Source organism: Aythya fuligula, chromosome 1 (assembly GCF_009819795.1).
Source record: "Aythya fuligula isolate bAytFul2 chromosome 1, bAytFul2.pri, whole genome shotgun sequence".
In the NCBI taxonomy this organism is placed as follows: domain Eukaryota; kingdom Metazoa; phylum Chordata; class Aves; order Anseriformes; family Anatidae; genus Aythya; species Aythya fuligula.
Genome location: NC_045559.1, coordinates 127,159,836 through 127,173,721, shown reverse-complemented (window position 1 = coordinate 127,173,721; position 13,886 = coordinate 127,159,836). Strand labels below are relative to the sequence as shown.

Below are 13,886 nucleotides of genomic sequence, written 5' to 3'. Positions count from 1 at the left end.
AAAATAGGACGTAAATGGATGAATGGTTAAACGTTATTCCTATCGTTTATCGTTATTAAACATTAGGAATCTGATGGGGTAACTTATTTCAGCATCTCTAGGTATTTAAATGTCTACATTTATCTCTAAGGGCTTAGTCCAGAAAGCACTTGTGTGCAAAATGGGGTAAATCTTGCCGGCCTTTCAAGTCTAACTGTTTCTTGACAATTTGTGTAAATTGAAATTCTTCTACGTGACATTTTCCATTTTGCTACTTGTAGCACTTGCATTTCTGGGATTGAGGAATGGTTTGTGCTGTTTTCATTCTGTTGCAGGTTTTCAGAAATGTGAAATATTTTTATGAAACTCTTAACAACTTTCACTAGAAAAGAGTTTCGGGGATTAGAGTTGAAAAGTTCTTGACTGCCCTACCAGCCCCAGTGACCTTGGCTGACCTATTTGCATAGTTCTGATTGGCATGCTATATCCCATGGGAAAAAAAAAAAAAAAAAAGTTGATCCATCCTAGAAGAGCTCAAGGTCTATTTGCAGGAAAGGATCTCTTGTTTCTCATGTGGAAAAGGGGGGCAAGTTGCCTCCCATGTGAGGAAGACTGCGGATGCAAATACTGCCAAAAGTCTGGGGGATGGGGATGGTGGGAGGCAGCCCATTGCTTTTCCTGGCTCCCACGTGCCAGGGTTGATCTCTGCTAGACATGGTCACAGGCAGCAAGTGCAGATGATGCCTCTCTTGGAGCATCCAGAAGTCCCACTGGAAACCCTCGGGGTGAGAGAACTGTCAGCGTGGATCTGTCGGAGCTCGGTGGAGGGACTCTGCCTCCCTGTGGGTGGAGAATGAAGCTAAACGTGATGGGAGAGAGCAAAATCACAAATAGCTCTTTTTCACGGAGCAGGGGGGAGGGAGATGCAGTCTCCAGACAAAAACATACGGAAAAGAAAAGGGTAGAGAAAAGAGTAACCAGAAAATGAAATGGTTTAGGGAAGATGAGGGACTGGAAGTTAAAAATACAGAGGCTGTGGATATATGACAAAACAGAAGACGGGACGGACGTTGGAAAAAAAATATCTGCTTTACAGTGAAAACATGCTAAATTGCATAGATTGGGCATTAAAGAAAAAAGGCATCACAAAAAAAAAAAAAAAAAACGCAAAAATAAAAAACCTTTAATGGTGTCTTCCTTGTTTGATGTGAAAGTGGCTCATGAAACCTGTAAGGACGCCAGTGTCCTACATGAAGTCGCACACCTGAGAGTTCATAGTACAGAAACAACAGTGCTTCATGGCTGGCTCTCTCTATTTGTAATCACCTGGAAAGTACTTAGAAAGTTTTGCGTGCAATTAGGGTAGAAGTGATGTTCAGTGTGTTTAGCACGTGAAACAGCTGTAGCAGGAGTGTGTCTGTGACAGTACGTGTGTACATCGCTGGCTGTGGAAAACAAAACTTTGTTGCTGAACTGTTTCCCCAAACTAACTGAGAAGAGAGGTTTTATCAGTCAAGCTCCAATTCTGGCATTGGCAATGCTTTCTGTGATCTTTCTACAAACCTGATAACAAAATTACTATTAGTAATCTTTTTTTTTTTTTTTTTTTTTTTTTTTAATTGCTGTTACACTCTGCAGATACATTAGTGAGAATTATTAAAACAGACGCCTGGACTGTTTTGCATCAGGACCTTTCACTAAATTTGCATGCCTGGCTCCTGGCTATGGCTCTAAGATTTTTTTTTCCTGTTGCAGCTTTCTTAAGGCATATTAGTGGGAATTGATAAATCAGGTCTCTTGAAGTTATTTCACAATCACTGTGCTTAAAGTATAGGAATGTAAATAAATGAAGGGTTGCAGAGAAGGATCCAAGTAGTCAAATTTCAGTGAACAAGAGGAAAGTTTATAAAACAAGTAAACAGGAATTGGATTTCAAGCATAGACACGGAACTTTCTTCTGTGACCTGCCTTTGGCAACAGAAGAGGAAAAAGTATCCCAAACAAGCTAGCCTCAGAGTGGAAGGCCAAAATAGCCAGCTTCCCAAACTACCTAAGGCACTGAAGCAACTGGTGAGAACCCTTTCTTTTTCAGTATAATATGAGTAATTCATTCTTTTGGCATATCTTTTTGGAAGTGTTTCTGTATTGCAGATTATGCCTCTTCACAAAATTAATTGGTCGTTCTTCTGTTAAACCTGGTTTGGGAACTCAGCACTCTGAAGCAGCGTAAACTGGCTGCATCATGGGTTCACATCAATCTCCCTCCCTCAATCCAGCAATGGTAGTCAGGTTGTGGGCTGATCAGTAGCATCCACTTGAAAACTGTAATTGGTCTTTTTCCACTCCCATAGGTAACAAAAGCGCTGAGGATTTGTCTCCCCCACCAGGGAGGCTGGAGGCAGAGTGGCGTGGCCGGATAGGATGGCATGGCCTGTTCTCAGATTGTGGAATTACATCCTGATGTTTGCTTGAAAATGTTTATCTAGCTTCAGATTGGAAAACCTGCTTTTTTATCTAGTGTGGTGTCCTGCTAGTGCTATTAGACCTTCGCAATTGCCAAAATAGGGCAGGAAAATGGTCCTGGCAGCTTGCCCTGCTGATAGTCCACCATCAAGTGTAAACACACTGAGTAAAGAGCCATGGTTATTGTCCTGAAAGCTTTATCGCTGCCCTTGTGGGAGTAACTAGGGCGTGAAAATGCTATCATTTTCAGTAATATGTGCGAGGCAGACACTGGGTGTACTTAAATCTATTTTACTGGTACCTGAACAGTCCTTCCACTGTGCTATCTGTAAGATTGGGTTTACGTTGCTTACTCTGGCGTGAATACCACCAAGCTGCACAGTAACGAGGCGACCTGTGCGAGAACTTGGACTGTGAATGCCCATCCTTCAGCGAGGAAAACCTGTAGGTATCCCTTGCTCCCTACACCACTGAGCGGTGTGCTCACCCAGCACAATTCCCTGCTTTTCTGTCATTGCTCATTCTGTTTGATGCAAGGAGGTGTTTCAGAAGCCTGGGGAAATGGGGCTTGTGCGTCTAGCTCGCAGCTTCCAGGCCTTTTTGATCCCATCACCGCTGGTGGAATTGGCATGGGGAGCACAGCTGCTGCGGGGGCCCTGCTGCTTTCAGAGCAGCTGAAAGGAAGGATTACCACGTTTTCCTGGTGTAAGTTGTAGGGCAGTACATAAGGACAGCAACAAACCAAGCATGGATAACTGTATGAAGGGAAATTACCCCATCTTACGCTATGGTCCCTTTGTGTGTGCCCACTTCCCCCCAGTTCTCTCTGCTTTTGTGCAACGTGTGAAGACGTCTTCAAAGAGCGATGATGTGCAGCTTACCCAAGCTCTGGGGCATGCACCTCAAAATGTGACATCTGTCTGTTTGCTGCTCAATCCCAAGTCACTTTGCTTTCATTTTGGGAACAGACCTCCCCCTGTATTTATTTTTGCTTTCAAAGCTATTGTGGCACCACCACTAACAGCAAGAACCAGTCTGTGTGGGACGGTCTCCCAGGAGGGGAGGCATTATAAAGTAGCCTAATAGTACAAGTCACCTGCTGGTACACATAAAAATGTATGAGTGTCTCTGAATATTGCCCCTTTTTTAGAGTAGTGTTACCAGAGAAGGCTGAAGCCTGTATCATCTGTCAGTTATTCTTTTTTTTCATTGCCCTGTGGGGAAAAAGTGACTTTTTTTTTCTTTATAAGTTGCTATTAGTCCCCAAAAGTCAACCAAGTTGGTCTTGTCTAGCAATTGTGCTCACATAAGCATGATTTCTTTCTAACAACAGGCCAAAGATGTTCTGCAACAGCAGGAATTTTATGAATATTTCATGAGTAGCTTAAGTTAGAATTTGCAGGATTAAAAAGAGGAAACTGGGTCAAATCTCGTGGTGTAAGCATCAAACTTCTTTAATGCTAAATTAATGCATGTCCTATTTTGAAAGCTGAAGAAGATTTTTTGTTATTTTGACCATCTTACAGGAAAATAAGACTTTTCCCTTTGGAATTTTGTTGGGAGCAAATCCCAGGAGTCTTTTGGAGCTTTATAGCATGGGGTTTTGCAACCACATCAGGATGTGTTTTTCCAGCTAAACCAGCATCTTTCTGCATAAAGAATCCCCTGCTGCTTTCTTAGAGAGTTGAAAGAGCTGGGGAGCAGGACAATAGGTGCTGTATCTCTAGAGCAGTGCTGACATTTGGGCCATTTCTCAATGGACACAGCTCCTGTAGTACTGCTTTTGAGGGCCTGCTGAAGCATAAGCCAGCAAATGTGAAAAGATGGGCTCTGGGAGGGGGCTGCGTATGTGCACCATGGCCAGAGCAGCAGCTGGGGTCGGTGCCTGGGGCTTTGCCTTTCAGATCCTCACACTCGTGGCTGCAGCACACTCCATGGCATCATGCTTAGGCTCAGCAGGAGGTCTGCATGGCTTGTGCTCCCTGCCTCAGCTGTTGGGCAAGCACAGATGATCTCGCAGCGACAGCCACTGGTGGTGGCAGGAAGGTGAGGTGCCCCCAGATATTTCCAGCGAGCATTGCAGTGAGGCTCCCCCTGGGTTTCCCAAAGATAAACGTATCTCACTGAGTACACATACTTGTCTGCTATTAAAGCATGCAGCTGAGTGACCTACGGAGCACTTGTGTTTGAGTTAGATTGTGTTTTCAAGTGTTGTTATTAGCTGTAATTGCCAAAGCCAGTGCTCAGATAAATGAAATAACACTGAAATTTGTAGAAGGGAAGCCTTCATAGTCCACTGTTCAACTCTGTAGACCAGTTGCGTGGAAAAGATGGAGAGTGTTGTGGAGAGGACACCATGCTAGTATTGCAGTGACCTTATAAATGGAGCTAATTAACACAGGGGAAAGGATTGCAATCACTTATTTTTTTTCATATTTCTCTTATGCCTGTAGATATGTTAATAGATCCTTAACCTAGGCTGGGTTTTAATTGTCTGCTCTTTGGCATTGTCTGCAGTGATACTAGGCTTCATTCTGATTCAAGAGATGATGATACAAAAGATGTAAAAACCAACATATTATAAGCCTATTTGGAGCTGTATATAGTCAATGTGACTGTTCCCATTAATTTCACCCACACGTTTTTACTCTCATGTCGCTGACTTAATGGTTAATATTTTTTGTCTTTGAATTTTCAACCATGAAGAGATTTTTAGGCTTGGTGTATAAAATATGTAAATGGCTAAGCTGTAACAAGGCACATAATGGTCTTTGTGGCTTTCTAAAATATGCATAGGAATAAAAAGTGTATAAATGTAATTGCTTGCTTAGTATTATTGTGGTAAAAGGCATTTCTAAGTTTAATATTGCATTTTTGGGGCTATAGAGATAACCAACAGTGCAAGATGGACTATCTCATCTCTTCAGCAGTACAAGTGCTGAGCACTCAATGCCACAGGAACCCAGGGAGGGTAACCCACCTAAGGAGTCCCATCAGTCCTTGGTGATGTCTCTGTGTTAGCCTTGCCCTCCTCTCCTCTGCAGCTGCCTTTGGAAAACCTCATCTGTCCTGCAGTTGTGTCCTAAGATTGGGTTTAAATATTTTAAAGAAACAGAGAACTATAGCAGCTGGACCTGTGTTATTGTTACCCTCCCTTTATGCTAGCTCAAGATAAAAGATGAAATCATGTTATGCTAAAGAGGCCTGAACTGATTATTAGGGTTTGTCTTCGTCCCTTTATTTCTCTTCTTCCCTCTAAAATACCACCAGTGAGTAATAACATGCAGATACAACACATAAAGTGATTTCTTCGGGGTTTGTTTAAGCTTTTGTATTTCTAATTCTATGGCAGATTTTTTCTTTACAGGCTGTGTTCTGTTGTGTAGTGTGTGGTATCTGGAGTGAACTGAGGGCCATAAAAATGATCAGAGGGATGAAACACCTCTCCTGCAAAGAAAGGCTGAGAGCTGGGGTTGTTCAGCCTGAGAAGAGAAGGCTCCAGGAAGACCTTATTGTGGACTTCCAATAAGTAAAGGGGGCTTATAAGAAAGATGGGGAGAGACTTTTTAGTAGGGTTGGTAGTGATAGAACAAGGAGTAATGACTGTGAAATAAAAGAGGGTAGATTTAGATTGGATATAAGCAAGAAATTCTGTAATATGACAGTGGTGAGGCATTGGAAAAGGCTGCCAAGAGAAGCTGTGGATGCCCCATCCCTGGAGGTGCTCAAGGCCAGGCTGGATGGGGCTTTGGGCAACCTGGTCTGGTGGGAGGTGTCCCTGCCCATGGCAGGGGGGTTGGAACCAGGTGATCTTTAAGGACTCTGCCAACCCAAACTATTCCGTGATTCTGTGAACTCTAATATCTATATTAAATGCTAAGCACTACTTTTTAAAAAAGGCAGTGGTGTTAAGGACAGAGAACAAAGTACTAAGGATAAGTATGTGCTCTTTCTGTTCTTAACTAGAATTGGATTTCTTTAGCTACAGCTTTTGTGGCTGACTGGCTTCCATCTCTGCTTTTTATCATAACATTGTGGTTTTTTACAGCAATTAAATCACTGCTCATTTTATGGAATGGTAAGCACTGGAGAAAGTTATTTCAAACAGGGTTTGCTCAATAAAGATCAAGTATGGTTTCTGTTATTAAAATGTTGAATACTGCCTCATCACAATGGATTATCATGGAAATAAAATCTGGTTTTATTTGTAATTAAGTGAATGTGTTTGTTTTTCTTTCTCCCTGTTCAGCTGTGAGGTCTGGCTGGCTGCCCCCACCACCACCTGCACTGCCCCCGCGACCTTCTGTATCTCAGGTATGGACAAAGTTTGAGCATTTTGCTGTGCGTTATGTGCTTAGTTGTGTTGCTGGCGTGGACATCATAGCCATTCTTGCTTCCAAGTTAGCGCAACTCCACAGTTTGCTCTGCAGTTCCGTACACGTCCTTCATCGGTCTGTCTAGCCAGCGTGTTTTAGCGTCAAATTACAGGCTAATTAAGTCTCTTTGTAGTGGAGCTGACATGCACCCACTAGACAAAGCTGTAAATTCAAAGCTAGTAAGGCTGGTCTCCTAATAAGAGCTTGATGCCTGAAAGGCATGGGCTTGATACCTGCTATTTGCTTCTCAAGCATCAAATGCTCGGAGGGCATCTGTTAAGGGAGCTATAGCATGCAAGAGTATGCTTCACCCATGGGTTTGAAAAACAATGCTGAAAGGAATTCAGTTCCCTGCCAGTTACATTATTAAGTTTGAAACCATTACCGGTGCATTTCGTTTTCCTTTCTAGATGATTTTTGTGTGTTTGCATTTAGAGCGTCACACAATCACAGCCCAATGCAAACTGGAGAACTTGTGCGTGTCTGCATCCAGATACTGCTTCATATTTTAGGCAGTGTGATGTTGTTGGCTCTGTGAAGTCTTAGGCAGCAGTCTGCTTCACATATTACTCCTTTAGGTGAGGTGTTTAATAGAAGACAGGGCCACGGGGGAGCTAACAGCCCATTACACATAAAAACTTGGCAAGGCACTTTCTTTGGGCCAGAAACAGTCATCACTTGAGTTTTGGAACTACTCACACAAGGCTGCTGGTGAACACCTCCTGCTGCACTGAGCTTATGATGGAAATGATAAAGGCCTTGCTGCTACCCCCAGCTGTACCAGCAGCTCGTTACTCTCTTCCTCGCCCTAGCCCCTTTTAGCTGAGCACAGCTGGTGTTTGTCTTGAGGACTGTAGGATGCTCTGGTTTGAACTTGCATGCTTCCCCCAAGACAGTGTGGCATAGCCATACTGCTAACACGACGTGCTCCTGAGTGCACCCATCACATTTCTGCTTTGTCTGGTATTCCCTGGAGAGCATCCTGAGCTGCTTGTATCCACTATTACTGTGTCATCTGTGGTATAGGACCTTTCTCGATCTACTTCTCTCCAATACAAAAGTCTGTTTTCCGAATAATTAATTAATTTGAGTGGTTTATATGTCTGGTCATTATTTAATATATAGCTGGTGCTTTGCTTACATGCATCACTTACCTTTACTCATTTTTGATGATTAAAAAGGGTACATAATCAAATATCTCCTCAAAATATTCTTGTTTTGACCCAGCAAAAATATACATAAAACCAGTTCTTGAAAAAGTAATAAACTTCTTGTTTGTTACATTCTGCTTTATTTATCTCTAAACGTTCCTTTCTGCGACACAAGTAATAGAAAGTAGGAAAAGTATGTGCGGTGGGGTCATAATTCAGTTTAGCTGACCCTTACAAATAGCATGTAAGCAATAGTAAGCATATGGATTACGTTAGTCCAATGGGGCCCTTGGTTTAAAGAGCATGAAGTAGGAGGGAAGATCTGCTTTCAAAACAGAGGATCAAAATCTGAAGAAAAACCATGATGCTGAAATGACGCATTCAGCTTTTCCTGTTTCTGAATCTACCAAACTCTTCTCAAATTTCCATCTTAACTTATTTTTCAACAGTGTCATTGAAAATCCTATTTTATTGCCTTAACATTTTATTATATGCCTGCAGCTAAATACTGCCAATGATAAATATAGCTTGGAAATGAAGCAAGGCCCACATACTTCAGGGGCTGTGCACCATTTATCTATGCTTGTGCTGTGGTTGGTTTGGCTCAGGTTTGGAAATCAGTTGATGGAAGAGGAGAGGGAAACAATTTCTTCTGAGGACTACAGTTTTGTATGGATGATTGAGGAGCAGCATGGACCTGTTGGCTCTTCAGAGCAAGATTAAAGGGCTCATGGGATGCAAAAGCCAAGGTGCATAAAAGAGGGGTACCAAGGGATAGGTAGTACATTTCAATGGAGCAGGAGTCTTCCTGTGAGCTTAATCAATAGTGATAGAGAAATGGTGTCTTGACTTTGGTCAAAGGTTGTTGTAGCTTTTAGTAGAATTTGTGTCAACTTTTCAGAAGGCATTATTTTTCCTGTCACACCCTCCAAGGTCATCAAGCTCAGCAAATTACTGAAACACTGGTTAGTCACAGCATGCCAAATGTCTCCAGTTGGATCAAAACCTTCTTAAATTATGACCACATCCAACTCTGCCTCTACAGCGCAGCCAGCTAAATAGTGGGGGAGAAGAGCTGGGTCACTGGGAGAGAGGACCACAAGCAGAAGCTTAGAGATACTATTGATGTGGCACTGACTCTGTAGCTCAGTGGGTACACAAACTTACTGTGAGAGGCTCCAAACTTGTGATCCTGTGATAAATTGACCAGTTCACAGGGAAGTAGCAGTGGGGCTGGCTTCACTGTTCTGGATTGCTGCTGCCAGCCCATGCTGTTTCACATCGTTACTAGGCAGACACCTTTACAGGTGCAGCTATGGCTGTTCTTACCTCTACACCAGCTGTGAAGGTTGGTGGATTGATTACGTGTTTCTTTCTTCTTGATGGTCACTAAAAGGCTGTGGTAAATCCATCTCCTCCATATTTTTCTTCATTGCCAAAGTCAGCATTTTGTAGACTTACATCTGCATCAGTCCAGAAACTATACCCAGGTTATCCTCAGACCATTCACCAGACATTTCTTTAAAGGAGAAATATATCATCTGAAGTCCCTGAGGTGACTGAATAAGTTTAATAAATAAAGATGGGTAAAAGGTAAGTTTACGTAGTGTGGAGATGTACTGCAGCAGGTCATTATACCTGATTTATGATCCTCTAATTCAAATTCCAACTCATATCTCTCTGCTCTGCAAGCTGTTTTGAATTGAGGTTTCCAATAAGATGTTGTGAAATGTGGTATGAAATGCTTTATTAGAATCCTCGATTCATATTGTTTTTCTATTGTGGAAAAAAATAATTCAGGTTTTGCCTAAATTCTGTGAAGGGCACTTGGAATTGGAAAGACTGTATGGAAGCAGGCTCATATAAAGGCTAGAGCTTTGTTTTGGTTAATATGTTATTCTGAAGTGTTTTCCTGTGTGTAACTTAACTGACACCTTCTGTAATCCCTAGTAGCATGTCTTACACTTAGCAAATCTGTAGTAGCTGCTTGGTTTTCAGAATAATTTTATTTGTATCAGTTTTCCTTCATCTTCAGATTAAAAACAATATGCTGCAAGCTATTGAACAGCCTTTGAACACTGGCAATGTCCTTATACCTCTCTTGTTCACTTCACATGGCATGCTACAGTTATGGCTTTTCTGCTCTTGTTTTTTTGAGGCACAAATTATCAGGGGTTTTGGACTCCCCAGATGATGGTATGTAAACCAGACAACCTACAGCTTGTTGAAATATCCAGTGTGTGTGTATATATTTATTTATTTATTTATTTATTTATTTATTTCCTGGGCTTGTAGAGGACTGGATTCAGTGGCCCCGGACCTGATCCTGCGTTCATAACTTAATGGAACACAAGTCATCAATTAAACACTACTCATCAAAGAGAAATGAAATAACAGTGGTCCCAGAACTTCTGTGCTGATCCAGGGTGTACACAGAAAATCAGTGTAACTTTTAGAGGTGCTAAGAATTGTGTTCGGAAGCCAGCAGCACACATGACTGATTTTCAGTGACACAAATTTCAAACAGGAAATAACTTTGGGTGCTCATGAATAACATTCCACCAGAGCTGAGCTGGAACCGAACATGTGTATGCACATCTTGTGTGAGCCTCTATTATTATTTTTTTTAATGGAAAACAAAATAATAGTTTTTACTGTTGGCCTTTAAGCCTACAGAAGCCATTTACTGCTGCTGCTTACTATGGGAGATTTAGTGACATATTTATGTTAATAGGAATTATGGATGAACACTGAAGAGCAAATATGGGTTTAGGATTTTTTCCAGCATAGCTCACTATCTGCAACATTGCCCAATTGGATCAACACTCCTTTATTTAAGTTACTCTATTTCGGTACCTTCCTGTCCTTTAATGGGGTATCCTGTTTGTACTATATAAGGGGATTTGAAAACAGCGGGACTGGAAGAAAACCTTGTATATCTTGGCTGAAAAATCTGATGTTCTGAGTCTTTTTTTCCCAGAGTCTAAATTTTAAGCCTGTTGGTTTTGTAAATTAGCACTGGTTTGTGCTGGATTTTTATTTCCTAGAGACCTTGGAACCTGTTTTCCCCACTGGTTCCATGCTGGCGGTTTTGATGGGCCCTGAAAACAATTACAGACTAAGGCAAAGTGGTCAAGTGAAGTCGGAGTGGGTAGGTGATTGTTAAGATAGTCAAACTGAAGTATCCTGATCACCTTGCAGCTCCAAAGATTAAAATCTTGCTGTGTTATATGAGCTCAGAGTTAAGCTGTCGGTTTAATGGCCATCGTTAGCGTTAGTTATTAATGATTTGGTGAAATCACGGAAACAAAGTGCTGTGAGGGATGATAGGTGGGTCACCCTTCCCAGTTACAAGCACCTGGCGTTGCTGGAAAGCTGAGATAATATTCTTCTTAATATATCGAATGTTCCGCTCTCGAAATGTTACTTGATACTTCATAATTCCTTCAAGCCCTTTGGCCATTCATCATCAAGACTTGCAAGTGAAAACTGGGACCCAGTTCAAGAAATGTGTCTGTAACAGCAAATTAAGCGTGCCCATGCTGATCTGCGGCACCGAGGCCGAGGGGTGGGGAGGGGAGAGGCTCCCATCCATCCTGCTGAGACCTCTCCGTCTCCTGCGTGGGATGGCCACGTGCCGGCTCCGTGCTGGGAGCTGGTCCTGACATCTCCCCTCTGCCAAAGTCTAACTTTGCCTAGTTAAAACTGGGAGTCCTGACAGGCAGATCCTGGTATATCTCCTGTGGGTCTTGAATTTTTTCCCCCCTCTTTGACTGGAACACCCCGTACTTGCTGGTTCCCAGGTTGCCTCGTATTGTCTTAGCTCTTTGTATGGCATCTGGGTAAAGCCTGAGTTGTATGGAGGATGAGAGAGGGTTTGGTGAGAGGGTTCAGTGTTGTTTGGAGAAAATGTTCAGCCAGCTGAAGTGCCTTCTTACTGCAAAATTATGTGAGGAATTTCAAGTGCTGGCGGGACACCTGGACCTTTATGGGAAGGAACTTTGTTGTTATAGAAGAAAGAAAGAAAAAAAAAAAAAGATTTTGCTTTTGGCAGCCTGCAATTCGTGTACATGATTGTATTCTCCCAGGCAACCATATTATATTAAACCGAAGGAATACTCTTTTAGCTTGCATTTACAACTGCTGTGCAAGAAAATGGTTGGGGGGGTTGATCATCTTTGCAGTTTTGGCCACAGATTAACATATGTTGTATAATCGGTGCATTAGGTACTGAAGAAGCCTCTAAATAATAAAACTGAAAGTCTTCTGTAACATGAAAGACTTTGCCATCTGCCACTTAATATAATACAAACGGATTATCCTCTTCTGTCGTGAAAATTATATATTAAATCTAAAACGGCCAGACAAAGTAAATTATGGTTTAAGAAGTGGCAGAAACTAGCACAGTTAGAATTGAATTTGGGGAGTAGTTGATGGATGCCATAAAATCCATTCTAAAGAGGTTTCTGGGAGAGCGGAAGCAGGGCAAGTATCTTAATTAAAACGTGTTGTAGTAATTTTTGAACATTCATTGTAAAAACAACAACAAAACAAGCCAAGAATCCAGTGCCTGTATCTGTAGTGGAAGGCACATACCTCTTTCTAGCTTATGGTAATCTGGTTTTGTAGAAGTGGAGTATTAAAACAGATTGCTAATGCTTCCATCTGGGTCCTGTTCTTTCCTGGCGAATGGGCTGAATGCTGCAGCAATTTGTTTGTATTTACTGCCTTTTTCCTAAACCTTATCGCCAGCCCTCAGATAGCTCAGGGAGAGAAAGAGCTTATCAAAACTTCAGAGCTGCACAGTGCTGAGGAAGCAGTCAGCACGCTGAGACCCTGGCAGCTTGTTGCATTTGCATCCCTATGGGTTTTCTCTCTGTCTTATCGTTTTCAGTTTCTGTAACAAGCAATAAAAAGAATTGATGATTCAGTGTTGGGTAGACTAGACTCACAAAAACTGGAATTGAGACATCTTGACTTCTTCAGAATTGCCGTTAAGCACAAAAATAAGAATGTTTAGAAAAAGGAAAAATGCCTCTTAAATGAACTTACGTAGAGATGATAGAAGATTGCAGTGGGCGCATACTGAGCGTTAAGCATATTTAGTATCCTACTTTTTTATACAGATAAGCTCTTCTCAATGCTTTTTCGCAAAGCTAAGCAGTGGCACTGTATAGGTAATTATTATGGGCTATTCCAATTAATGCAGACTGATAATTTCATTTCTGTGAGTGGTGCTATTGACTACAATGGAACTATTTCCACGTGTAAAGTTAGCCTGGAGCATAAGCGTGGATGAGACTGAATTGTGGGGAAGACTGAACATACTTTAACTCTTGCTAAAAGGCTCTCAGGTAACAGAAATATGAAAGATCCATGAAGACTTTCTGTTCTGGGAGACCAGTTACAGATTGTCTTGAGAAGTGGGTGTGAAGTCTACATATAATCCAGCATTGCTAATCAAAAGAACTGGAAATGTAAGCAAAAAAAAAAATAATTAGTTGTAAAGTAGTGCATTCTTTTACAGTTATGAAAATCTTTCATCTGATTCTTTCAAAGCACTTAATGCTTAAGCGAGCATTACATATTCTTTTAGAAAGGTCCTGTTAAGTATTGTCACATGGAGCAGTTAGAAGACTGAGTGGCTGCTCCAGGATCAGACCACAAGATTGTAAGCATTTGCAGTTCCTAATACTCACCCTAACGATGAGGGATTGTCTGTCCTACTGCTCAATATTGGTCGTAGGCCATGGGTTGGTCTCTGGCTGAGGCCATTCTACAGAGACTTTGTTGGCCATTTTTATCTTCTGCTAGGAAGAATGAGGAGGATAAGACTCTTCTTAGATGCAGCAGTGGGGGAATATATGAGTGGGGGCAAAGGAGATATCACCTATTAATATCTGGATGTTGGTCTTTA

General features: G+C 41.8%; 1 protein-coding gene across 1 annotated transcript in view; it reads left to right on the top strand.

The window, feature by feature from the left end:
- REPS2 (RALBP1 associated Eps domain containing 2) overlaps nt 1–13,886 on the top strand; it is a 95,875-nt gene that overhangs the window by 66,591 nt on the left and 15,398 nt on the right. The window contains exon 14 of the mRNA XM_032194880.1: nt 6,692–6,756. Coding sequence (XP_032050771.1) covers nt 6,692–6,756 — 65 coding nt within the window. The remainder of the gene's footprint in view (nt 1–6,691; nt 6,757–13,886) is intronic.